We start from the raw sequence: 27,964 nt of genomic DNA, 5'->3' as shown, positions 1-27,964 counted from the left end.
AAATATATATTTTTCTGAACCTCAAACATCCAAACCATCCTGTTTTACTGAAGAGAACGGAAAAATATTTTGTAGTGTTTTTTTTTATTATTATTATATTATTATACACCAAGGATTTACTGCATATTAGACTAGAAAGGATGTTGTGGGAAATGGATGTAAGGGTGTTTTATATTTTGCTGTGCATGCACACCATGTTAATAATAGTAGTTATTATGTGCTTTAGAAAAAATGAAACAAATAAAAGCCAAAAAGTTGAGATTAGATTCATGATCCATGTGGGGAAATTGGGTCGTTGCAGCAGCAAATAGCAGTAGGATACAGCAAAGAGGAATAAAATATGAATAACAATAGAGCAAATGGGGGTTACTTAAGCATACTCAACTGACAATTTCAACACTAAAACATATTAAGTAGAATTTATCAAACTCACGTTTTAAGACATGTGAAACAAGCTTACAGAATATTACCAAAGGCAAATATATGGAAGCTGAGAAGTGACATAATTAAATTGAAATCATGAAATAGAATTGCAATTTGAATTCCCATATATGCGAGCATAATGTATGACAAAATGAAAATCAAACAATCCAATTTTCATTTTCATTTACATGTTGGAAAATGCTTTATTACTGCCAAAATGAAAATGAAAATGAAAATGGAAGCTCCATTGACAATTATTTTTCCATGCACTCCGAAAGCATAACTGTGCCATCATGTTCACATTTGCAATTTAATTTCATCATTGTGGTCGCAATATTTAGGACAAAAATAAATGTATTTATTTATTTATGTATTTAATCATTTATGTATTTATTTAATCGTTTATCTATTTATTTATTTAATCATATATTTATTTATTTCAGGCTTAGTTAAAATATAGTTAAAAACAAATTATACAAAACTCTGCCTGTAAATTTATTTTTAAATTTTTTTTAAAGTGATTTAAAAGACTTGTGAAGTTTGACTGTGTGTAATGTTTTGACCCGCATATTACTATCTCAGAGTCAGCGTGGATGTGAGAATGGATGTGATCTGTCCTCTACCTCCTCCAGCTATTTCACCTTCCCATTCAATGAGATGACCTTTGACCAGGAAATGCAGCTGATGAACCAGGCGGACAAGGCGTGCCACTTCCTGGCCCACAATGGCTGGGTGGTGGGAGACGACCCGCTCAGGAACTTTGCCGAACCAGGTTAGCAGATTAACAGTTTGTTTTTTGAATTTTGATTAAAGGCCCATGTGGTATAAAACAGTTTGGACTTTGTGGCGTCACAAAGGTTCGCTCATTATCATTTTTGTAAGAAATAGTAATAGTAAGATATATAAGATAATAATAATAAGTAAGATAATAGTTAATAATAATAATAATAAGTAAGATAATAAGTAATATAATAGTAATAGTAAGACTAACAAAGTATTTTTTTCAAAGCGGTTGAGCGGTTGTCATTGTTTACTACTGGAGAGTTTTCCCTACCTGTAGCCGCAGGGCCGCAGCGTCTCACGTTTCACTCTTGAAACGGTTAGCCAATCGGAACAGAGGATCGTTAATATTAATGAGCCTTAAAGACACAGCGACAGAAACAGCCTGTTCTTGGTAAGGCTCAGAGAGATGCTGGAAAATGGAAATGGAAATGTGTCAAAATGGATTGAGAGTGTTTTTTTTTTTTTAGTGGGCACATTACTGCGCATGTGCCCACTAAGATGCATCACTCTATGATCTGCATCACTTCAACTATGAATGTGACTACGCATAGGTAGTCGTTGCATACAAGCCATTGCATGAGCTAACCCAGAAATGATTCAATGACAATTCACAATTGACAATTAATTTCAGCAGTGTAGCTCAGTTGGTAAAGCTAGAGACCTGCGTTTGAATCTTAAGCCAAACAAATCTAGTTTTGCTAATTGCATTGCCTGCTTTTCCCTTTTCTTCCTTACTGCACAGCCAAACATCCTCTAAATTAGTACAGTCTATACAGTTATAAATGGCAAATCAAGACACATATTCAAATTACAATTTAGCACGCTGGTTGCAGTTTATCACAGATTACATGCTTGTTCATTTATTTACCGAGTGGCCCAAGGGGTGACTGCATCATTTGTACAGTCAACCAGTAGAGGGCACTACAACTTCCAAAAAGAAAAGCCTAGCAGACAATGGAAATGGGCCTAAATGGTGTATTTGCATTGTCACATAATAGACTGAAACTTTGATCATTTTCACATTTGAAGAATTTGCGAATGATTAGCGCAGAGGGGGGCTGCATCACTGGTAGGGGACGATATGTTTATGGTTGCCTTGTTTTGAACATGCGATCAATTCATTATTCTTTGCCTTTTTTGTACTTTATGATCATTGACTGATTGTACACAGAAGACCTAGGCCTAGTCTCAATGTCCACCCTCACAGGCTCTCAGACTTGTAGCATCCCTGTAATCTAGCAATGTGACTCGAACTTGGTGATGTCAGCAGTGCTGTCCCATTTGCCCCTATTATGGCACTATTATGGCAAACTGGAAATGTAATATTATCACTACTGGGCTTGTCTCCTCTCCTCTCTGCTCTAGGTTCAGAGGTCTATCTGCGGAGGGAGCTGCTGTGCTGGAACGACAGCGTCAAGCTTCGTTACGGAGAGAAACCAGAAGACTGTCCGTACCTGTGGGCTCACATGAAGAAATACACAGAGATCACAGCCAAGCACTTCGCTGGCCTCCGCCTGGACAACTGCCACTCCACCCCTCTGCACGTGGCTGAGGTACTCTGTTACTACACCCAGTGCAACCACAACTAAAATACACGAGCCTATGTGTTCAATGCACAGTATATGTTATGGTTTATGCGGAAAAACGAAAAACATATGCACTGTCACAATATGCATCTTTTCTCCTTGCAACAGGAAGTATTGTTAGTCCCGCCCTCCTTCCCCTCATTTGGTCAAGTTCCTGCTCCAACACTTGTCACTCAAGTTGCATAATGCAGCTTTAAGGCCACATTTCCCATAAACCCGGTTGCTTCTTATTGCGACTTAAAATCCCCCTAACAGCACTATCACAAGAACCTTTTAAGAACCACACTGGGTTCTGTATTCTGAATTAACGTTTTTTTTTAATTTATTTTAGGAAGTCAGAGTTCTTTGAGTTATTATGGTTCCATATAGAACCACCACTCTCACCAAGGAACCCTTGAAGAACCTTACATTTACTGGGTGCATACATTCTTACCAAAAAGGCTTTTATATAGTAGCACAAAATGGTTCTTTAGGCTTTTACTATAGCAGAAACCTTCCAGAAAGCTTTTCCATAGCACCGTGCTCAAATGGTTCTACATAGAACCTTTAGGGTGCTGTAAAGAACCATTTTAGAATGGAACCCTTTAAGAATGTATGAAATGCAGAAGGATCCAGAAGAACCCCTGTTTCATTCAAAAATGAGATACCCACCAGGTTCAAAATGTTGCATCTACTCTGACAAAATAGTTAGAATTAGTCAAAATAGACAAAAAAGTAAAACTCATTATTGAATACTGTTATTAGCTAAGTTGCTGCTATTTTAGCTATTTTGGCTATTTTAAACCCATTACTTAAAAAATTGAAATATTTCAGGAGATGTCATCATCTGTTTTTATTTAATATTGAGCAAAGAGCATCAAGTAATTTTTTTCTTCTCCAAACTAATATGATCTTGGATACATAGCGGATATACAGTACAGTAGAGTGATTTCTGTAAGGACATTCTTTGAGAGCCTCAGACCAAACTGACAAGTTAACCAAATGTCTGCCAAAAAATGTAATTTTTGGAAAGGTGACACACAATTTGAAAGCATTTCCATTGAGAATTTGACTGTATAAGGCAACTAGGAATGTGTGTCATGTTAGAAAACACTTGTAATAGTTTGAATTAGCAAGGTTCTACTATAGCGCCTTCGAAAGTATTCAACCTCCTTGAATTTTTTGAAGAAAAGGAAAAAAATTGTTCAATGTTTTTTGTTTCAGAAATATATTTATTGAAAAAGAAATGTAGAAATGTCTCATTTAAATAAGTATTTAACCCCCTCAGTCGCCCCTCTGTATTTTGCTCTGTGTGGTCACACATTCAACTCCCAGGTGTCAATAGAACCATTCTTCAGATATTATAACTTTTATAAAGTAATAATATAATAATAATTTTATTTATATAGCACTTTTCAAAACAAGGTTACTTTAGGTGCTAAAAAGATAAAAACACCAACAGATTGTCATAACACTACGAAACCAAACTCCTTAATTTTATCCCTGAGATGTCCTTAATTTCTCACTACATAAACATGAATTATCCATTAAAAATAAAATAGCTTTAAAAAAGTAAGGTTAGTATCATGGGTTTTTAAGGGATTTATTCATGGGTTGATTCGTGAAGAGACGAGTGATTAAGCGATTTTTCATGCCTTTTGTGCAGGGTTTACAGGTTATTAATGGAAAGTTGCTGTCTCCCTGAATTTTACATTAAATTAGAAAGTAAGCAGTCAAACATTAAGGGGTATTTAAGGGGGTTTTGATGGGGTCTCCTCCATTAATGACTCCCTTAACTTTTTTGCATGAATTAAGGGGTGAATTCATGTAAATGTACGGGCACTTTAAGGGATTACTGGTTTGTAGAGACATAAAAATAAAAGTCGGAGTAAAAAAAATATTAAAATAAGAGAATAAGACAGGGATAAAAGGGAAAATAAAATAATAAAAACAAGATATAAAATAGTATCCACCTTGTGATGCGAAAACAGAGGGAATCCAGGTTAACTGTTGTGCATACTGTATGTGTTGGTCTCTGCAGGCGATGCTTGCAGCAGCCAGAGCCATCAGGCCTAACCTCTATGTGATAGCAGAGCTCTTTACCGGCAGCGAGCTCATTGACAATGTCTTTGTAAACCGCCTTGGAATCACCAGTCTGGTGCGAGGTACTGACCCCGACACCGGCCCGCTCCGCCCTGAAAAATGCACAAGTTAGACGAAGCAGCTAGAAGTTTTATGGCTTGCATTGATCTATTGGTAACGCTTTATTTTCCAGGTCCGCAATTTCCTAACAATTTCCTAGAAAGGAACTGGTAATTTCTTGGGAAGTTTCCTGGAAAGAACCATGACATGATGCAGTAGTTATACAGAAAATATAAGCAGTCTGGTGGAGTCGATAACATACTAAGTTTCTAAAAGAGGTTCCTGGAAAGAACTGCAAAACTATATTAAAAATAATAGGTATCCCAAGTCATTATTCATATAATTATGCAGAGGTGGAAAGTAACTAAGTACATTTACTCGAATACTGTACCTGAGTACAGTTTTGAGGTACTTATACTTTACTTGAGTATTACCATTTTATGCTACTTTATACTTCTACTCCACTACATTTCAAAGGGAAATATTGTACTTTTTACTCCACTACTTTTATTTGATAACTTAAGTTACTAGTTACTTTGCAGATTCAGATTATTAATACAAAATATAATCAACTAATAAATTGTGATGTATTATTATAGATTACTGTAAGCTACCCAGCAGTATATAAAGTAGTGGAAATCAGCCCCACTTTTTCCAGCTGCAACATTAAAGTGATACTTACACATTAATGCATCAATAATTATAATTCAGTAATATAATATATACTGAATTATTCTGAAATGGACCATTCCAATGAGTACTTTTACTTTTGTTGCTTTAAGTACATTTTGATGCTAATACTTTTGTACTTAAGTAACATTTTGAATGCAGGACTTCTACTTCTGTAATATAGTTATTTGTTGAATTCCTTCCTCTAATTTCAAATTTTCTATATAACTGCTACATAATTTCATGGCTCCGTCTTGGAAACAACAGAAGAAATTGGAGAAAATCACCAACTACCATTGAACTCGTTCTCTATTTTCACTATAATTAGTGCATAATTTCATGGTTCAGACATTAACAGTTCCTTTCTAGGAAATTATTAGGAAAGTGCAGAACCGGAAAATAAAGCGTCACTGATCTTTTTTGGACTGAGTATGACGCTAAATCTATCTCTTCTGTTTCCTTTTTCTTCTCCTTTCTTCTTGTCTCCTTTATCTTTTTAACACACTCACTTGCCTTTGGACCTGGCAAATTATGATGCACATGCCATAATTGTCACTCCTCTCTTCTGACAAACTGTCCTCCTTCATTCCAAATACTCTTTTGCTTTCAATACTAATTTGTTCAACCATGCTGTATGTCCATGATTATTCTACCGTGTTCACCTGCAAATATTTCCCCAATCTCTCACCGATGTGTTAACACCTTGTTGCATGTATTATCGCCTCTCTCTCTCTGTCTGTCTATTCTTCTGTGCTGCTTGTCTACATTCTCTCTCTGCCCATATCTATATCTATACATATATATATCTATACTCTCTATATCCCCCTCCCCTGTTGCTTCCTGCATCTCTCTGTTTTGTTCCCCTCTTTCTGATTTTAACCCTATGTCCACCTTTACCGCCTGCCTGCCGGTCTCCCTGGTTTGGTTGTGTTTGCTGTGTTTTGGCCTGGCCTGGCCTGGCCTGGCCTTGGCTCTGCAGTACATGCTGGATCAGGCTCGTGCGCTGAGGCCAGAGCTGTATGTGGTGGCTGAGCTGTTCACCAGCAGCGAGGAGCTGGATAATGTCTTTGTGACTAGGCTGGGTATTACCTCGGTCGTCAGAGGTAAGCAGTGACAGCAGCCTCGTGTGTGTGTGGATTGGAACTTAGCATCCATGCATGATATATACTGTACAACCTCTGGCTCAAGGCTGGTATCACTGAGATTTTGTGTCGTGGACAGATTAGGGCTGCACAATTAAAATCAAAAAAATGAAATGAAAAAATCACTACTGCAATTTCCAAATCGCGAGAGGCTGCAATTTTTTATCAGAGGGAAAGTTGTTGTCGACAGCTTCCTAAACAAACTTTGTATGTCATTGGTTTAAAGTTGCTATGTGTTTAATTTTTAAACATCAATATATGATTGTCAAGTTAATTGTGATACCTTGGTATAATGACAGTAAACAAATGAGACTATGGTTGAGATGACTATGTCACACCAGTGTTATTGCTAGTGCTAGTGTTTCTCAAACTTAAGACCACATTTTCCATAAACCCCTTTCTGTTTGTTGTAGATAGGATGCTAGCTGGCTGCTAACAAAAAACACTGGTGTATGCTGCATTCCATTGTACTCTGAACTCCCAGTTCCCAGTCAGAAATTCGGACAGGATCTGTGCCACCCGGGTTTTCCGACACAAACACAGCTGACGTCGCAGCATCAATTTGTACTTAATAAAACTGGATTTTCCTTGATATGTAGTTTTTGTGTTATGAAAAACTTCTTGTAACAACTTTGTACTTTCCATTTCAAACCTAATTCAGTTGACTTGTGCTTCGTTACTAGATAGACGTTTTTGCTAGTATGAACTAGCCTGTTAACGTTACTAGAGCATTGTCAGGTTGCTAACGCTAACGTGGGCAAAGCGTGATGTGTCCATGTTTTCTCCAGCAGACGCACTGGACAACATTTAGATCGGAAGTCGGTAATACCAACTCGGAAGTATCGACTTCCGACTTGCAATGGAATGCAGCATCAGTTTGTGGTGGAAGAACAGTGCCCTCTTCCTGTTTTGTGCCATAAAGCAATTCAGCAGATTTCCCTCCAAATCTGAACTGCTGTCACACAATGTTAAATACAGTGTAGAGGCCGGTAGAGGCTGCCAATCTTCTCAGCAATGGTCTTGTTTGTTCACAGAAATTGTACTAATGCCTCCAAATTAATGTGGTAATTATTGATGTTAAAATGACAATGTAGCACCTTCAAAGAAAAGAGGATACAGAATGCTTCTGTTTGATTTTGTTGTGTGGAGGCATTTTTGGAAGGTGCTCTTTGGTTTGAAGATGTCGCTTGAATGGAAATTCAGGAGTTCCAAGACACTCTTTAAGCAAAAAAGTAAAAAGCTTTTATTTAAAGGATAAGGCTGGTGTTTTTTAATGCATTGCTTACCGTCAACAAATCCTATGAAAATAACAAAATCAGCAATGATTTTGTTTTGCCGACAAGTCTCGTCCATGTAGCTGGTGCCCAATAAAGCCATGTCCCAGTAGCCATAGAACTCCAGTGTATTAAAAAAAACTATTAAAAACACATCAAGAGCCAATGCCGTTGCTCTGGGCAACATATTTCATCATCACGATGCACTGGGCCGGCCGACTTTTTCCTCAAACAACTTAATAAGCCGACTGTAAACATGTTTTCCATCTCAGGAAAGTAGTTCCGTAGCACTGAAAATAGTCCCCGACGTAATGATGAATTTGTTCCCATTTGAATTTGATTTGGTAATAACTACAACAGTCTGACTTTTCATGGTAACAGTTAGCGATTTTGAAAATGTAAACTATGTCTTTGTGAGCTGTATTTAAAGGTTTTTAGCTTACAATTGGAGCCAATGACTTCTGGTTTGAAGGCTAAAAAGGGAATGTGGGAAGTCGGAAAGTAACGGGAGTAGAGCAAACACATTGTTGCTTTTGTTATTTTCATAGGATTTGTTGACGGTAAGAAATGCATTAAAAAACACTAACCTTATCCTTTAATGGATAGTTCAAAAGAACATGTTAGGCAGTCGGTTGTTGTGGAGTTTGTTTTAATGTCTTCTTTTGAACTAGCCATAAAATAAAATTTGTTTAATTTGAAAATGGGAACTCTTTATGTACATCAGTGTTTCTTCAGACCCCTGGCCTACGTGTTACACTATATGTCGGAAAAAATGTTTCACTAAACTATTTTCCGACCAAGCAACTCGCACACAGCGCTGAAAAAGAACTAGTGGAGAAAATGTTGTGTCCTCACACTTCATATCATGATCACAGTATTCAGAAACAATTGCAATATGAAGTTTTACATTGTGCAGCCTGAGTATGTTTGGATTTAACATTGCGGAACTTGTGGTGATGTTTGAAGCACGACATGGTGTGTCAGATTTGTTCTATTCTATATTTCTGTGTAATAATTCTGTTCTGGGACCAATGCTTTGACATAATTCAAACCATGTCAGTATTAAAGCTGCACTGAGCAATTTTGCACATTGGCGGCCCCAAATGGCAACGAGAGGTAACTGTTTCAATGTGAGAACTTCATTACCCAGAAATCCTGTGCGGTGATGTCAGTAAACTTAATGTCTTCTTCTTAGTGTCTGGTGGGGTGGAGGTAGTGAAGAGCTCTTCTCTGTTGCAGCCCCACTGTGTGATGTAGGCCAGCGGTTCTCAACCTGGGGTCTGAGGACCACCAGGGGTCCTTGAGGGGGTTCCAGGGGGTCCCCAGCAAACTGATGAATTGTAAAACTTTAAAGCATTATTTCATTTACAAGAAGTTAACACAATTAGAGAATGTAGAAGAATGACTGTTTTGGTCATAGTTTCACTGTTATCGCTCTACCTACAATACAGATAGTCATGGAATTCGGGACAAAATCATATCTAACAATAAAAATATTCTCAGACGTACAAAATCTCATCTAATGGGGGTCTGTGGCCCTATTGTGTACTAAATTAGGGATCCTTGATATGAATAAGTTTGAGAATTACTTATATGAGGCTGTACCTTTACATAAAAATCTTGCCTAATGCAGCTTTAAGTACATCACTGACATGGGCTTTTTTACCTGGATAAAAAGAGCTGCAATGACTTCTCTTCCCTCTGTCTGTCTGTCTGCCTGTCTGTCTGTCTGTCTGTGTGTCTGTCTGTCTGCCTGTCTGTCTGTCAGAGGCTATGAGTGCTGGCAACAGTCATGAGGAGGGTCGGTTGGTGTACCGGTTTGGTGGGGAGCCGGTGGGCTCCTTCGTCCAGCCCAGCCTCCGACCTCTGGTCCCGGCTGTTGCCCACGCCATGTTCCTGGACGTCACCCACGACAACCAGAGTCCCATCCAGGTAGGCTCTCCCTCACCTGGACAGATAATATGAATCCTATACTGCTGCTGCTGCTATTACTACTACTTCTACTGCCACTATTTCTACTACTACATAACTTCATACAGTGATTCAATTCAAAGTGCTTTACAAACATGATTAAAAGCGTCAAAGATACAAAAATAAGTAGACCTATAAAAAGTGTACGTATATAATCAAGCATATCAGATAAACACTTGAAAAGATTTAAAAACCAATAAAATAATTACAATATTTATTCTGAAACTGATTGGAATCCAGTGTACTGATTAAAAATGTAAATTAAAAAAAAAAAGAAAGACATACAGTAGTTCCCTGATGTGTTGTATAACCAGTTGATTGTTTCGATATTTCAGATGCGTTCAGTGTATGACTGCCTCCCCAGCTCTGCTATCGTCTCTATGGCCTGCTGCGCTACAGGCAGCACCAGAGGATACGATGAGCTGGTACCTCATCAGGTAGGATGACATGCAAATACCACATGACAGCATCTCTCTCTCTCTCTCTCTCTCAGCACAAAATATAAGCTATTGGCCGCTTCAACACAAAAATTGGCCTTCAAAAACCCATATCGGAAAGTATGCAGTACCTAGTATCCAATATCTAAAAACAGAGTAGCCTATAGTACAAACGATACATACAACAAAATAGTCTAGATTGCATATATACAGTATCATTCATACTTGAGCCCACATAGTGTGGTCTACTGGTCTCCAATAGAGATTTTAATGTACAATTGTCTGAAACACATTTTATACTTTGATTGAAGAAAATACTTAAATTAAGTAACATCCTGGTGAGTAGGATCAAGTAGGTTGTGTTCATTTAGATGTTAAAGTAGGTCAATAAACACAAACTGTTGCACAAGACCTACAACTGCTAAGATAAGCTGAAACTTGAATTATCTCTGTGGGGAAATTGGGTTGTTAAAGCAGCATATAGTAATAGAGTATAGCAACGATAAATAGAATACTAGAAAATTTCAGGAAATTTTGAGTGTGCCTGCTGCTTGGTGCGCATCTCCATCCCTCGCACACACACAAACACAAACTGTATGACAGTATTAAACAGTATTAAACAGTATTAACTGTCCACCTAGCCAATCACGGGCAGGTGTGACAATTTCTGCCCAGAGACCGAGTCACTAGTTGCTATGGATACAGGCCCCCCTGTGGCGGGAAACTTTGAACTAATGTTTCATTAGCACTCACAATAAGCCAAGACTGTCCCCGAACAAATCCCTGTATCTCGAAAAGTAAAGCTCACATCGAAAATGTTTTTTCACTTTGAGCGTCCCAAGACTTCACCGGCGACACTGATGTATGACATGTGTCTGTATGATTTTAAAAAAAGGAGCTGTGATAAAATATAAATCACCTCCTTTTCTTCTTCTCACTCTGGGTTTGAGCGGTCAAATTACATTGAAGCGGATGGGAGTGTCGGACGGCACTCCCTGCCCTTTCGGGCGATTTATTCAAAAACCGTGGGTCCTATATCAATGGAAGTAACATTGGATGAGAGAGGACAAAAATGCCTACAATTTGGTGTATAAATCTTGCTTGTAGAGTGGAAGCTGTGGGACTAAGATGATAATGTTTGGAAGATTTCTGATCAAACTTGAAGGCGTGGAGCTAGAGTGTGTGACGACATCACGTGCTCTAGGTCTGAACATTCCGCGCAATACACACCCATTATAAAATCTGAAACTGTCCAAAAGTCGTATAAAACGTAATCTGCGATTGCGTAAAAACCGTAGTAGCTATTGAAAAGTGTCTTTAGACCAAAAGAGTTCAAAGTCTTGTGACCCGTGTAAACTTTTAATCATGTTTCTGCGACAAAGTATGACCGAGTGGCGTGGCTCCAAAGAGGGGCCGATTTGATGAATTTGTGCGATTTTTTTTCCGATTCTCCATTCATTTCAATGGGCCGAAAATCGCACATTTTCGCACTTCGTGCGAAAACTTTACGTACAATCTCTAAGAAAAGTCATAGCACTTGATTCCCGTTCAAGGCGCACGTTTTGATGTATTTTGACTAGTGTCGCGGCTACGCCGCGACACTAGTTACATACCGAAGTTTTGCAAGGAAGAATAATAATAACTAGAAAATTTCAGGAAATTTTGAGTGTGCCTGCTGCTTGGTGCGCATCTCCATCCCTCGCACACACACAAACATAAACAGAATGACAGTATTAAACAGTATTAAACAGTATTAACTGTCGACCTAGCCAATCACGGGCAGGTGTGACAATTTCTGCCCAGAGACCGAGTCACTAGTTGCTATGGATACAGGCCCCCCTGTGGCGGGAAACTTTGAACTAATGTTTCATTAGCACTCACAATAAGCCAAGACTGTCCCCGAACAAATCCCTGTATCTCGAAAAGTAAAGCTCGCATCGAAAATGTTTTTTCACTTTGAGCGTCCCAAGACTTCACTGGCGACACTGATGTATGACATGTGTCTGTATGATTTAAACTAAAGGAGCTGTGATAAAATATAAATCACCTTCTTTTCTTCTTCTCACTCTGGGTTTGAGCGGTCAAATTACATGGAAGCGGATGGGAGTGTCGGACGGCACTCCCTGCCCTTTTGGGCGATTTATTCAAAAACCGTGGGTCCTATTTCAATGGAAGTAACATTGGGTGAGAGAGGACAAAAATGCCTACAATTTGGTGTATAAATCTTGCTTGTAGAGTGGAAGCTGTGGGACTAAGACGATAATGTTTGGAAGATTTCTGATCAAACTTGAAGGCGTGGAGCTAGAGTGTGTGACGACATCACGTGCTCTAGGTCTGAACATTCCGCGCAATACACACCCATTATAAAATCTGAAACTGTCCAAAAGTCGTATAAAACGTAATCTGCGATTGCTTAAAAACCGTAGTAGCTATTGAAAAGTGTCTTTAGACCAACAGAGTTCAAAGTCTTGTGACCCGTGTAAACGTTTAATCATGTTTCTGCGACAAAGTATGACCGAGTGGCGTGGCTCCAAAGAGGGGCCGATTTGATGAATTTGTGCGATTTTTTTTCCGATTCTCCATTCATTTCAATGGGCCGAAAATCGCACGTTTTCGCACTTCGTGCGAAAACTTTACGTACAATCTCTAAGAAAAGTCATAGCACTTGATTCCCGTTCAAGGCGCACGTTTTGATGTATTTTGAGGGGTGTCGCGGCTACGCTGCGAGACTAGTTACATACCGAAGTTTTGCAAGGAAGAATAATAATAATAATAATAAGTATGAGCAATAATAAGAGTGTGCTCCTTTGCCTTGCAAAGCAGGCACACTAACTAGAAAATTTCAGGAAATTTTGAGTGTGCCTGCTGCTTGGTGCGCATCTCCATCCCTCGCACACACACAAACACAAACAGTATGACAGTATTAAACAGTATTAACTGTCCACCTAGCCAATCACGGGCAGGTGTGAGAATTTCTGCCCAGAGACTGAGTCACTAGTTGCTATGGATACAGGCCCCCCTGTGGCGGGAAACTTTGAACTAATGTTTCATTAGCACTCACAATAAGCCAAGACTGTCCCCGAACAAATCCCTGTATCTCGAAAAGTAAAGCTCGCATCGAAAATGTTTTTTCACTTTGAGCGTCCCAAGACTTCACTGGCGACACTGATGTATGACATGTGTCTGTATGATTTAAACTAAAGGAGCTGTGATAAAATATAAATCACCTCCTTTTCTTCTTCTCACTCTGGGTTTGAGCGGTCAAATTGCATGGAAGCGGATGGGAGTGTTGGATGGCACTCCCTGCCCTTTCGGGCGATTTATTCAAAAACCGTGGGTCCTTTTTCAATGGAAGTAACATTGGGTGAGAGAGGACAAAAATGCCTACAATTTGGTGTATAAAGCTTGCTTGTAGAGTGGAAGCTGTGGGACTAAGATGATAATGTTTGGAAGATTTCTGATCAAACTTGAAGGCGTGGAGCTAGAGTGTGTGACGACATCACGTGCTCTAGGTCTGAACATTCCGCGCAATACACACCCATTATAAAATCTGAAACTGTCCAAAAGTCGTATAAAACGTAAACTGCGATTGCGTAAAAACCGTAGTAGCTATTGAAAAGTGTCTTTAGACCAACAGAGTTCAAAGTCTTGTGACCCGTGTAAACTTTTAATCATGTTTCTGCGACAAAGTATGACCGAGTGGCGTGGCTCCAAAGAGGGGCCGATTTGATGAATTTGTGCGATTTTTTTTCCGATTCTCCATTCATTTCAATGGGCCGAAAATCGCACGTTTTCGCACTTCGTGCGAAAACTCTACGTACAATCTCTAAGAAAAGTCATAGCACTTGATTCCCGTTCAAGGCGCACGTTTTGATGTATTTTGAGGGGTGTCGCAACAACGCCCCAAGACTAGTTACGCGCCGAAGTTTTGCAAGGAAGAATAATAAAAAGAAAAAAAATAATAATAATAATAATAAGTATGAGCAATATTAAGAGTGTGCTCCTTTGCCTTGCAAAGCAGGCACACTAATGAATAAGAATATACAGTAGCAACTGGGTGTATTAAATATGTGCAACCAACAATTCCATGATGACAACATACAAAATTGAAAAGTATCAATGAGAAATATTAAAAAATGTATGGATTACAGCATTGTAAAGCTGTGGCAAAATAGCAGCAGTAGTAGCACTTAGACAAAGAAAGAATGAATGCAGAATATGTACGGTTTGAAAATACTACAAATATGAAATATGTGCAATATGCAACATATAACAATGAGAAAGATATGGGTAGTCTATTTGAAGAAAACAATGTGATTTTTTTAGTTATTTCTAGACTAGTCATTTACAGCAGGTATCCATGTGTGTAGATGTGTGTTGTAACAAGACTATACTTACCACGGATCTGTTCACATCTGTGTGTTGTCCAGATCTCGGTGGTAAAGGAGGGCCGCCTGTACGCCCGCTGGAGCCCAGAGGCCGAGACATCCGATCCAGCCAAGGTGGATCTGCAGACGGGCATCCTGGCTGGCAAGCTGGCCCTCAACAAGCTGCACCAGGAGCTGGCTGCTAAGGGCTTTACTCAGGTGGGCTGGGTCAAGAATATATGAGGGGCTCCAGTCAGAACTGCAAATTGGCCCCTGACATTCATTACTATTCCTTGATATTCTTTATTTACATTGCATTATAATATTACAGAATGATTCGATGATTCGATTTTCTACACAGGAGATGTGTGTTTGAATCTGTTATCTGACCATCAGCAAAGAAGTCATCTGTAAACTAAACCTGTTACATAACACATGCATACTTTAACGGTCAGTGGGTGTTAAAGAGGTTGAGCCAGGGGAAGGCAGGCAAAGCCCTCAGCAAAGTACTTCACCTGAATCTCTAAACAAGACAAAAACACTTGATCCCTTAAGAGAAAATGGTGAAATCACTTGACCACGGTGAAGAGCATTAAGTACCATCAGAGTGGATTCCGACCCCTTTGACTTTTTCTGCATTTTGTGGTGAGGCTTGAAGTACGGAAGAGGATTAGGGCCACATGTAAACAGAGTTCTGAGTTTAAAGTCATAATTCTGAGTTTAAAGTCATAATTCTGAGTTTAAAGACAGAATTCTGAGAAAAAAGACAGAATTCTGAGTTTAAAGTCAGAATTCTGATCCTCCCTTGTCCCTTAATCAATATGAATGAACCATATTAGTGTGATGCATCATGTTCACACAGCCTGAAGAAGACCTACTGAAATTCAAACTCCTTGCCTGTTTTGTCCATTCTGAGTTTCTGAGATCCTTGAAAAATGTCCTACTCTTTAAAACCTGTATTGCTATTGTGCGTACCAATGGTAAAATATCCCGGTTGAATGTGTGGTTGTCAGGTGTATGTGGACCAGGTGGATGAGGACGTGGTGGCGGTGACCAGACACTGTCCCAGCAGCCACCAGTCCGTGGTGGCCGTGTCGCGAACCGCCTTCAAAAATCCCAAGACACACCACTACAGAGATGACGTTCCGCCAATGTTCATACCAGGTATTAACCCTAAAGCCAAGTCCTAGATCTAAACTAGTCCTTTGAAGAAGGAGAAGTAGAAGAAGAAGGATACAAGTACAAGAACACACACACACCCACAAAACTCAAGGACGGACATTTGAAAACCACAGGGAGGCAGCACTGATATGTGGACTACAAGAATCTTTGGCCCCCTACCTATCCTAACATTTGCCAGTAGATGAAGAAATGAAACACAACACACACTAACAAAGCCAGATAACCAAAATGTAACACAAAACATTCACTGTAAATAAGAATTTTCACTGCCTGCCTCTTCCCTCCATAGGTAAAATTGAGGAGGTGGTGTTGGAGGCTCGGACCGTTGAGAGGAGCGCCGGCTCCTACAGGAAGGATGAAAACAGCATTAATGGCCTGCCAGACTACACTCTAGAGATCAGGGAACACATCCAGGTAAGGACAGCTGTAATGAAGATGACTTTCTTAAGTCTCTTGTGGTTAAAGTAGTTGAAGTCGCTGTGGTGTATCCATTAAAATACATGAGAAGAGATACTGAATTCCCAGACTGGACTTTAGTAAGTGGCTGTACATATACCCCTTGCTGGGTATAAAAAGTGTAGCATGTGGTTTCTGGAAATAAGAACAATAAACAATGAGGATAATACAGATATAATAAATATGGCACAACCAGCTATTAAACTACTATGTTGTCCTGTCATTCCACTTTAGCCACAAGGTGGCAGTCCAACGTCAATTATATGCAGACAAGGACAATTTCCATCAGCAGATGAGTGAAATACATTGTGCACACTATATGATTACTCAAGTGAAATAGTAATTAAAGCAATTGAAAGTGTAGCTTAACCTAAATAGTAGACTTCCAATATACATAATGAAGCTAGCACAGTAAGCCAACAACATGAGCATGTATCATTTACATAATCAGAATTACCTTTAATTAATAACATAAACAAATTAGATGTACTTACAGATTAATAGACGCACATAAATCCAATACAGCCACACTCTTAGTCCCAAACACGGATTATGGTTGTTAAAGTCAATTTAGACTGCAAGCCTTTTTTACAACAGCAGTCATCTGCAGTGGTTTGGGATACACTGCAATATCTGTTCCATATATTGTCAAGGTGCTGTGACCTCTGACCCTTAACCTCCTTACTATTGGTTGCTTGCAATGTGGGAATCTAGACACTGTAAGTGGCTCTGGATAAGAGTGTCAACCTAAACAACCAATGGTGGCTTTATTGCAGATCTCTAGTACTCAAGCACTTTCATGTATCTTTGTAATAAACACACCATCAGAAAGAGATGAACGGCAGGATTAGAGGATGTCAAAAACAGGCCAGCGGGGCAGGGACTTCCAATCTACGTTAGTTCACTCTTCCATTCTACGTTATGTGGGAGAAAAACCTTCAGTTGGGCCAGATGTCTTCAGGTCTTCTGCCACACGTAAACCAAGTTGGTCCATGGACCAACTCGGTTTATGCGTGTACTCTGTTTGATTTTGAATCTCTTTGATTATTTGATTACTGACAAATACGAAGTGTGGCAGAAGACCTGAAGACATCTGGCCCAACTGAAGGTTTTTCTCCCACAGTTACTTCACTCTTCTATTCTACATTAGTTCACTCTTCCATTCTACATTCATTCTCTCTCCTATTCTAGTTTAGTTCTCTCTTCCCTTCTATGTTAGTGCAGTCTTCCATTCTACTTTTTGTATATAAAACTACATCACTCCTCTATAGCTATATGCTAGTAAACTACATCACTCCTCTATGTATGCTAGCAAACTACATCACTCCTCTATAGCTGAACGCTATGAAACTACATCACTCCTCTATAGCTATACGCTAGTAAACTACATCACTCCTCTATAGCTGTACGCTAGCAAACTACATCACTCCTCTATAGCTGTATGCTAGAAAACTACATCACTCCTCTACATGTACGCTAGCAAACTACATCACAGTTTGGTAAAAAAATTCCCTAAAAGTCATTTCTGTTATATACACAGGGATGTAATGGAGGGTAAATCCAGCTCAACTCACCTTACCCACCTTATTACACCATAATGTAATAAGTAGTGCCAGTTATATGAGGATAGGGTCTTTTAAAGAAAAAAACATTCATAAATTAAGTTAATTTCTGTAGGTGTATTTTATTTTAACTCATATTTTAACTCATAGTGTGTTATGATCAGAACTGGATGATATGATAATAACCAAATGAATTTTTATTTACCACTACATCACTGGTTATAAGCTACGTTTGCTAATGTTACTGTATTCCATAGATGAGATGAAGGCAGCTGATTGACTAGGGAGCCAGAGATCTGAGATCAAATTCAAATAAATTCATCACTCATTAGATCAGTATGTCGTTGCCATGAATGCACTGTGGGACTGGACAGAATGTGTATTTGTTTTTTTCTTCTTGTTAATCCCTCTGAGTGTTTTCCCTCCCCTCATTCTCTCGCTCTCTGTTTGAAGCAGCAGGTTGATGGTTTCTAGAGTTACAGGAGGAATTTCCCTTTTGTTTGCTCACCCATTGTTGAGAGTGGAGTTGCTATGTTTTGCTGATAGAGTATGTGTACCCTACATACTACGTCCTATACCTTGGCCTAGAGAAGGGATTGGTAAAAAAAAAAAAAAAACATGTTTTCCATAGTCCTTCAGGGAATTAAAAAAAAAAATGTTTTAGTACTTTGGACTGCTGATTAGAGGTGGGTACAACTTGCATTATACCAATCTGGGCTCAGATGATGACATGGGTTAAAATCATCTTCAATGGAAGGAAAATTGAAGATAAACAGATTCTCTTGGCAGGGATCACAGCAGCTAAGAGGAGGATTGTGTGCCATTGGAAGCACCGCACACCTTGTGTATCACTGATTGGCAATCTCATTAGTCAGATATAGCTCATTTGGAGCTCTCTGCTGCTAGACTACATCATGCTAATACTTCTAATTTATCATACTGGACTGAATTAATTGTGAAAATTGGGAATACAGAGCTGATGGAGTCCTTGGGTAGGGATCTTGACTGATCAGTGATGGAATAGGGTGACTCACTCAAATTGTAGTTGGAATGGGGAAGGGGGAATCAAGGTGGGTGGGTGACCTAATTTGTGTGTGTGTGTGTGTGTGTGTGTGTGTGTGTATGTGTGTGTTTGAGGTGAGAACAATGACATATGGCACACAGTGTCATGGAATTTAGGGTTGATAATTCTGTAATATGTTATGATATCCTGATGTGAAAGGACTACATATTTGAAAAGTGACTATAGTGTTATTTTCGTCTATCTTGTCTTTATGGTCTTTGTAGTCCATGCTGTGTTTTTTGTATAGATGTGTATGTGTGTGTGATTTGTGTTTTTGATACTTGGCTGCACAGCAAATTTCCCATCAGGGACAATAAATGTATTGATTGATTGATTGATTGAATTGTAAACTGCAAGTCCCTACCCCATAATATTGGATTGTATTATACATATACAGTATTTGTCAACTTGCTTTGGAGCTGAGATATAACGATATAACTGTCTTAAATTTTTGTTGATGTTGTCATGTGCCACCCCTCAGTAATTAAAAAAAAAAAGATCACAAAACTAATAATTACTGTAAGCAAATGAGGCCATGATAGAGACAGTTGGTAGCCTCTTTGTCACTCTATGCGAGTTTCTCAAAATTAAGACCACATTTCCCATAAACCCCATTACTGAACACACAATGTAAATTGAAATGCAGAGGCCTCATTTGTTTACGGTAATTATACTTATGCCTCAAAATGAATGTGGTAATGATTTATTGAGCTTAAAATGCCATGTAGCACGTTTAAGTGACTCAGAAATAAAAGTTGATGAATAAAAGGTTGATGTCATGACATTTTAAAGCGTATTGAATGTGTCTTCCAGCTGAAGGACAGCAAGGTGGTGAAACAGGCCGACATCACGTCAAAAGGCAGCAGCGAGTTCGTCCAGGAGATTGTGTTTGAGAAGCTCAGCCCGGGCAGCGTCATCGTCTTCAGGTCGGTCAACTTTTTTGTAATATTCCATCAATCGCAAAAACCACCTCCCACAAGCCTGCTTCTCTAACCTCTAGGCTATAGGCTACAAGGTGCAGGCTGTATGTCGGGCCCCGGTTCTGCTTGCAATACAAATTAAAGGTCAAGGTCCGTCCTTTGCAGGGTGAGTCTGGACCCGCGGTCCCAGGAGCTGCTGGGGGCTCTGAGGCGCCACCTGATCCAGTTCAGCCCCCAGTACCAGACTGGCAGCCTGGCCGACAACAACACCCCGGCCATCCTCACCATGCCGCTAGAGACGTACGTATGCCTTAATAGTACTACTGCCAATAAGAAGAAGAAGAAGCAGAAGAAGAACTATGTCTACATATCAACCTCCCCTCCTCATTCTGTTGTAGATAGAATCCATGTAGAGAATGTCCAGAAATGACTGTAGCCATTGAGCACGACTGAGAATATGAGGCAGGTTCCAGCATCTTTTTGGCTGCACTTATGCCAGAAAAGAGAGTGTCCTTCTGGGAGGATGATAGGTCCAATGATGAGGTATCGTTTAATAGTAACAGTCTGGGACAAAAAGGTATGTTTGTTCCCAGTATATCAGATAGAGTATGACATACCAAACTCCTTATAATGCCTTAATTTATTTGAGAAAGAACCTATTTTGCCTAAAAAAAAAAGGGTGTATAGCTTAGAAACTACACATCTAGATGGACCCCTGTAACACCGCATTATGTAATAACTTGACAAAATGTAATACATTTTCACTTCATTATGTAATAACACCCGCATTTTGTAATAATCTGTCGCATTTTGTAACACACAGCCTGAACGCAATATGTAATAAATTTCCCCGTATTTTGTATTAAATTATTACATATTGCGGTGGTTATTACAAAATACGGGAGTTGCACTTTTTTTTTTATGAAAATCTAATAATATGGTGCATTATGTTATAACCAACCAAAATGGATGTCTTCATTCATAAAAATTGTTATAATATTATAACAACGTTTATTTTATGCATTCTAGCATGAATCATACTGACTCAAAATTAATTTTAAAAAGATGCTATTAATTCAATAGATTAGTATCTTTCATCAGTCCAAACTACATTAAGTGTCACTGTATTCCTTAGCTTAATAGAAACTGTACTTGAGAGTTCATAGAATTTAAGTAATTAAGTGAAAAACAAACACAGCATAAAGCCAGTGGATTTCTAATATACAAACAGTTCAGTTTTAACTTGTAAAAACTACTTATCAAGTATCCATGATAGAAAGAACCATAGATGGTTGTTACATAATGCACTGTATTATTACATTTTCATCATAAAGTGCAACTCCCGCATTTTGTAATAACCACCACAATATGTAATCATTTATTACAAAATGCGGGGAAATTTATGACATATTGCGTTCAGGCTGTGTATTACAAAATGCGGCAGATTATTACAAAATGCAGGTATTATTACATAATGAAGTGAAAATGTATTACATTTTGTTGAGTTATTACATAATGTGGTGTTATTACATAATGTGTTGTTACAACCCCTTACATCCAAAAGTATGGCTTAAAAATCCCCCAAAAGACAACTAATAAGGACATCTGCTGTCCTCATTTCATGACCCTATATCAGAAAGTGGCCTCTATTTTATGCCCCTATTTTCCCTGGCCTATCTCTCTACACACCTCTTCCTCATTCTACCTCTTGATGTCTTACTCCATCCCTCTCTCCTCTTCAGGATCATGTCCAGGCTGACCCTGGCTGACATGAACATGTTGCTGTACCGCTGTGATGCTGAGGAGAAGGAGGACGGGGGAGGATGCTACGACATCCCTTCCTGGTTACCCCTCAAGTACGGTGGCTTGCAAGGTACAATAGCGCACACTATAAATGAGAGCCATACAACATTCCCAGTTTGAATCCCCAGACCAGCTGGGAAAATCTTTGCGGGGGAAAGTCAGGGTTTCCAGTTGTGTTTATAGTCAAAGGAAGTCAAGTACAGGAAAGGTAATAAAAAAGAGGTAATGAAATAAAATAAAGGTAATGTACATAACATAAAACTACAGAGACAGTGCAAATAAATGCAAATAATAAATGCAGATTCGGATAAGGATAAAGAAGGGAATTTAATGGAACGAGGCAATAAGTTAATAAGTAATTCATAGTCATAATAATGAATGTACCACTACTGTATGTTCAAGATCAGTGTGTTAATGCATATCCACGTATGTGACTGTGTGTGTGTGTGTGTGTGTGTGCATGAGGCCTTAATTCAACGGCAAATTGAGGTGGTTGAAGTAGATTCTACTGAAGCTATGCATTTGTTTTTTTTCAAGAGAGGGTGTTAGTTTTTTTATTCCAGACTTTATGAATTTTTGCCAACATTTATGAATAGCTTGCGGTGTAACGTCTCCTCAGGGCTGATGTCGGTGATGGCAGAGATTCGTCCCAAGAATGACCTCGGCCACCTGTTCTGTGACAACCTGAGGGAGGGAGACTGGATGATCGACTACGTCTCCGACAGACTGCTGGCCAAGGGCGGGGCTCTGGGAGAGGTGAGCTACAGTACAGCTAGCTATCAGAGCTAAGTTCAGTCTTAAAGGGATAGTTCACCCAAAAATGAAAATTCTGTCATCATCTCCTCACCCTCATGCCAGTTGAAACACAGGTGAAGTTTGTCCATATAACACACAGGGAGGCTGCCAGCACAACTCCATAGCAGCCTTCTCCAAAACAACTGAAGTCAGAGGGGACCAGTTCTTCAGAGTTCCAAAAAGACCTACAGTATATTTACACCATCATTTAGTGCAGATCTTAACTACAGCTGATTGATCTGCAACAAATAATGGTGTATAGGTCTTTCTATTCACAGTGTGATTGTTTGGCTGTTTTTGTTTTGGAACTCTAAAGAACAGGTCCCCATTGACTTCAGTTGTTTTGGAGAAGGCTGCTACCAAGTTGTGCTGGCAGCCTCCCTGTGTGTTATATGGACTAACAAATTTCACCTGTGTTTCATTTGGCATGAGGGTGAGTAGATGATGACAGAATTTTCATTTTTAGGGTGAACTATTCCTTTAAGCCTAGTCATGATGGCAGTCAAGATTCTGGCACCACTCATGATGACCACGGCATAAAATCTCCAGTACTTTAGTGGTGCTGTAGGAAAATTCAGCTCTCCACATCCCCCAACAAGAAAACCCCCACCAGAACCGACCAGCAGCCCCAGCTCACTTCATTTTGACCGCGCACACTTTGTCACGTTTGTGACAATCATCGCTGTTACACTGTTGCATTTTTCCTGTGGCCACGGAGCGTAATGTGCCGATTACTTTCATCTCTGCTAAGAGAGCATAAGTTCTTTCCATGGATAGAGAGATAGCGTCACGCACAAAATCCATTACACCCTGAGATATGAGCACTTTTATGTCGTAAGAATGTTAAATGCATGTTACTCCTATGCGTAAAAATAGGACTAAATTTGCATTAATTGCGTCAATTTGCGGGCAGTTGGGACTGGGCTTGGGCCGGTATTCGATATTATCGACCATCGCGATATTCCCGCGATATCGAATCCCCCCCCCCCCCCCCCACCTCCCCACCACCACCCAAAACAAAAAAAAACACGTGTTGCTTAGATCACAATTGTGCAAACTTTTAAACTTATAAACCTATAATCTACTTGTGGTCGGATAAAAAACAAAAATAGTCATACTTTAAGTGAAAAAATGTGTCTTTTAATTCAGGTGAGTTTCCTTTTCCGCAATCAGCCCGTTTTTCTGGAAATGGCAGGAATGAGCAAATTACACCTAATGGCCGTCTCCTCCAATGCTTGAATAGTAAGATCAAATTTCTAGGCTGTTAGTAATAATTACTGTTATTATTATTATTATTAACAGCCTAGGGATTGGATGTAATTTGGAAGAAATAAAATAAAGTTCTCCCCCGCCCAAAAAACAAACAAAAAAAAAAAATAATCTTGCCAACAACCAACTGACTGGTGTTGACTTGCAGGTGGGCCAGTGGTTCCAGGCCATGTTCAGCTACCTGAAGCACATCCCTCGCTACCTGGTGCCCTGCTACTTTGACGCCATCATCCTGGGAGCCTACACTACCGCTCTGGAGGCTGTCTTCAAGCTGATGTCAAGGTGTTTTTTCCTCTCTTTATTTCACCTTTCTCATATTTTCCGGAGAATAACATTTTAGATTTACTTTAGATACCAAAGATTTAGCAGATGTCAAGGATATTATGTAGAGCTCATTCTGCTTTCCTAATATTTTCTGATGAGATGATTACCAATGTAGGTTCTCCAGACTAATACTGTATGTACATTACTTTTTTACTGTATTTGACTTGTAGCGCATGTCAAGGTTATGCAGTCTCTATTTGGCTTGTCAAATGGTTTCTAATGGATTTATGGTAATTACAATAATACAATAAGGGTACATTAATTAAGGGTTAGTTAATGCTTAATAAGCATTAAATAACCCTTAATTAACAGTTAACTAATGTGTAATTTACTAATGGTGTTCAAGTTAACTAAGGTATTAATTTATACATTATTTAATAGTTTATAAAGATGACTATTAAATAATGTATAAATTAATACATGAACACCATTAGTAAATGATTACCAGACACATTAGTTAACTGTTAATTAAGGGTTAGTTAATGCTTATTAACCATTAACTAACCCTTAATTAATGTACCCTTATTGTAAAGTGTTACCGGATTTATTATTATCAGCATATGAGTCATCTAGACCTACTTCAGTTTACTTTACTTTTCCTTACTTGACTTGACTTTAGCAGATGCTAATTTTTGTCTAGTCTTATTTATTGTAGTAGATTTATTATCAACGTGGGTTCTCCACACTTAACTTAATTTTCCTTTACTTTTAATTAAACTTTATTTAAATTGACTTGACCTGAATTGACTTTACTTTTCATTGTCTGTTTTCTAATTTATTTATTTCTGATATATTATCAATGTGGGTTCCCCAGACTTATTTTCACTTTACATTATATTTTAATGGTTACTTTACAGATTATTGATTTTATTGGTTTCTGCTTTTTTACTTTAAAGGAATTTAAGTATCTGTTCATGTGTCATTGTTCACCTAGTGATAGCTGCTGTGTGTCGCTGTGTATTGTGTCCCCCTGGCTGCCTCAGCTTTGTGCAGAATGGTTCCAGCCTGGTTAAACAGTTGGCGCTAGGTTCGGTGCAGATGTGTGGAGTGGGTCGCTGCCTGGCGCTGCCCCCCCTCTCCCCTTGCCTTAAAGACGTCCCGTACCGATTCAATGACATCACCAACCAGAAAGAGCAGTGCTGTGTCTCGTTGGCAGCAGGTCTGCAAGTTTTACTCTTCTCTCTCTCACTGTCCATGTCTCTCTCTCTCTTAAGCTGCATTCATGTCATATAGGAATAACCATCAGAACATCCTAATGTTTAATAGCAATGGCTAGGAGCATCCTGCCTGGCTCAGTTGTCTATCCGGCCTAACCTGACTCTGGCCCAGGACCTTTGCCGCATGTCATCCCCCTCTCTCTACCCCAATCTTTCCCCTGTCTCTCTCTCTCCGCTTTCAACTGTGTAATAAAGGCCATTAAAAAGCAACAACTTGGAAGTGTTCATAAATTTGGACTCGCTTGAAGCTCTCAAGATGCCATGACTTAGGTTTTCTGTAGACTTGAGTTGCTCCTGATGAGCTTTTTCACACTCAACACACATGAACTTATGTGATGAAAATCTTGGTTTTATTTGAAATGAATATATTATCCCCTAAACTTGACTACAGCCATTTCCTTGTCGGTGATGTCAGAATTCAGGAAACTGGGTCCATCACCAAAGCCTGATTTCACAAGTAGTATTTACCATCTGGAAGCTGAGGTGAACAATAGTTTCTAGTCGTATTTACCAACTGAAAGCTGAGGTGAACAGTATTTTCTAGTAGTATTTACCATCTGGAAGCTGAGTGAACAGTATTTTCTAGTAGTATTTACCATCTGGAAGCTGAGGTGAACAGTATTTTCTAGTAGTATTTACCATCTGGAAGCTGAGTGAACAGTATTTTCTAGTAGTATTTACCATCTGGAAGCTGAGGTGAACAGTATTTTCTAGTAGTATTACCATCTGGAAGCTGAGGTGAACAGTATTTTCTAGTGGGGAGATTACATCTACTGTCTTTCCCATGGGGCATGAATGCAGCTTCAGCCTGATGTGCACTAAAAACCACACCTGTTCAACGGCCGACTGAGTTGATGTTTTTCACTGTTTCAGGTCTTCCACACTTCTCCTCTGGGATTTTCCGCTGTTGGGGTCGCGACACCTTCATCGCTCTGAGAGGCCTGATGCTGCTGACTGGGAGACACCTGGAGGCTCGGTCAGTCCAGAGCAGCAGAACGCAGTAGAATACAGGGTTCCACTGATATCGGGTTTTGAAGGACAATAGCAATATATTTGGATTGAAGCTGTTGATCATTTCCATGCCAGAAAATTCAAATAAATCAAAATGTCAGATCACATTTTATTTGGATAGTCCAATGTTGAAACTCAACTTGCTCTCAGATGAGTTTCAGGTGATACAATGCGTGAAAAGTATTCACTGTCCAGGGTTAATCTTAGGGTTAGGGTTAGGCTAAGGCAAGTGACATCTAGTTTTTGTCACCTGGGTATCAACCTTAGACTCTCCAAATAAAGTGTTACCAAAAATGTAAGGGGACGACACCGACTGGACCAGACCCCATTGTTGATAAAAGGACCATATCTGCCCCCAGATATCAGCAAACCAATATAAAAAGGACAATATCTGATGATGAAACTGGGGGATTGATGCATCTCACCACTGTGTTCCAGTATTTGCAAAATTGCACTGATTGGCCAAAGGAAGTGCTACAATTACAGGTCAAAACAAGGTGACATTGTTATATTTGTTAATGATTGAGCCTCTTTCATACCAGGCTAATTAGCAGTTACTAGGAGTGGGTCTACTGATTGTTCTGACTGGCAGAACAAGTATCCAGTACGTGTTTTCCAAGTATGACTGTCATCCGATCATTTTGGGCTTACGTGTGATCGGAGATATCACATTTGTTTTCATTTGATCTCATTGGGTATATCTGCTGTTTAACACTTTGTCACTTAGTATGATCTGCAATATGTGGTATCAGGCCTTATAATCAATCCTGAAACTAACGTGTGCTATGTCTAGTATGACCAGATCTTGTCACTCATCTCCTAGAAACGCAAAAGTATCCAGATGAAATGGTCTATACTAAACTAGTCAATGCAACGTACAATTATTTACTATAATTTAAAGCAATTGCCTCTGTACTAAAATATTTTTTAGGCCTATGTGCAGCTGACAGTAGACAGGTAGCCTCAGTCAGCTGCAGTACTTCCAATTTAGGCAACTTTCTGAATCCAATCATACAATCACGAGTATTGGGGCTTATTTTACAGATACGGATCTGATTCTGACTATTCTGACCAGTTACGCACGTCAACATTATTTAAGTAAAGTAATTCTATTCCAATTGCCACTAAGCGTTATGTATATGTTTTATCCTAGGAACCTCATCCTGGCGTTTGCGGGCACGCTGCGCTACGGTCTGATCCCCAACCTGCTGGGCCAGGGCAGCGGTGCCCGCTACAACTGCCGCGATGCTGTGTGGTGGTGGCTGCAGTGCATCCAGGACTACTGCACCCTGGTAACCGACGGCACCCACATCCTCAAGTGCCCCGTCTCCAGGATGTACCCCACCAACGTCTCGGAGCCCCAGCCCGCCGGAGCATGGGTAGGACTCAGGAACCCAACAGTCACAAACAGTAGCTATACTAAACCCATCTCACCTACAAAAGTGACGACTTGCAATACAGAAACCAATCTCTTATACTCATATATCTTATACTCGTATATCTGCAAGTCTGTTGGTTCTCAATCTGGGAACCCATCGTCTATTGGTTTGACGATGATTAGACTCTGGGGGCAACGGCCAATATTTCGG

General features: G+C 39.4%; 1 protein-coding gene across 1 annotated transcript in view; it reads left to right on the top strand.

The window, feature by feature from the left end:
- Positions 1-1,055: 1,055 nt before the first annotated feature.
- agla (amylo-alpha-1, 6-glucosidase, 4-alpha-glucanotransferase a) overlaps positions 1,056-27,964 on the top strand; it is a gene marked incomplete at its 5' end in the record, with an annotated part of 35,308 nt that continues 8,399 nt past the window's right edge. Inside the window, 16 exons of the mRNA XM_071541443.1 lie at positions 1,056-1,195; positions 2,572-2,759; positions 4,813-4,936; positions 9,767-9,930; positions 10,305-10,406; positions 14,837-14,992; positions 15,787-15,937; positions 16,245-16,369; positions 19,850-19,962; positions 20,122-20,256; positions 21,699-21,829; positions 22,379-22,515; positions 23,972-24,105; positions 25,131-25,306; positions 26,238-26,340; positions 27,529-27,754. Coding sequence (XP_071397544.1) covers positions 1,056-1,195; positions 2,572-2,759; positions 4,813-4,936; positions 9,767-9,930; positions 10,305-10,406; positions 14,837-14,992; positions 15,787-15,937; positions 16,245-16,369; positions 19,850-19,962; positions 20,122-20,256; positions 21,699-21,829; positions 22,379-22,515; positions 23,972-24,105; positions 25,131-25,306; positions 26,238-26,340; positions 27,529-27,754 — 2,305 coding nt within the window. The remainder of the gene's footprint in view (positions 1,196-2,571; positions 2,760-4,812; positions 4,937-9,766; positions 9,931-10,304; positions 10,407-14,836; positions 14,993-15,786; positions 15,938-16,244; positions 16,370-19,849; positions 19,963-20,121; positions 20,257-21,698; positions 21,830-22,378; positions 22,516-23,971; positions 24,106-25,130; positions 25,307-26,237; positions 26,341-27,528; positions 27,755-27,964) is intronic.

Source organism: Centroberyx affinis, unplaced genomic scaffold (assembly GCF_046629955.1).
Source record: "Centroberyx affinis isolate AG114_WGS23_722 - 3 ecotype Tasmania unplaced genomic scaffold, CSIRO-AGI_Caff_v1 ptg003878l_1, whole genome shotgun sequence".
In the NCBI taxonomy this organism is placed as follows: Eukaryota; Metazoa; Chordata; class Actinopteri; order Beryciformes; family Berycidae; genus Centroberyx; species Centroberyx affinis.
The sequence above is the reverse complement of the archived record's forward strand: the minus strand, read 5'-3'. Positions and strand labels throughout refer to the sequence as shown.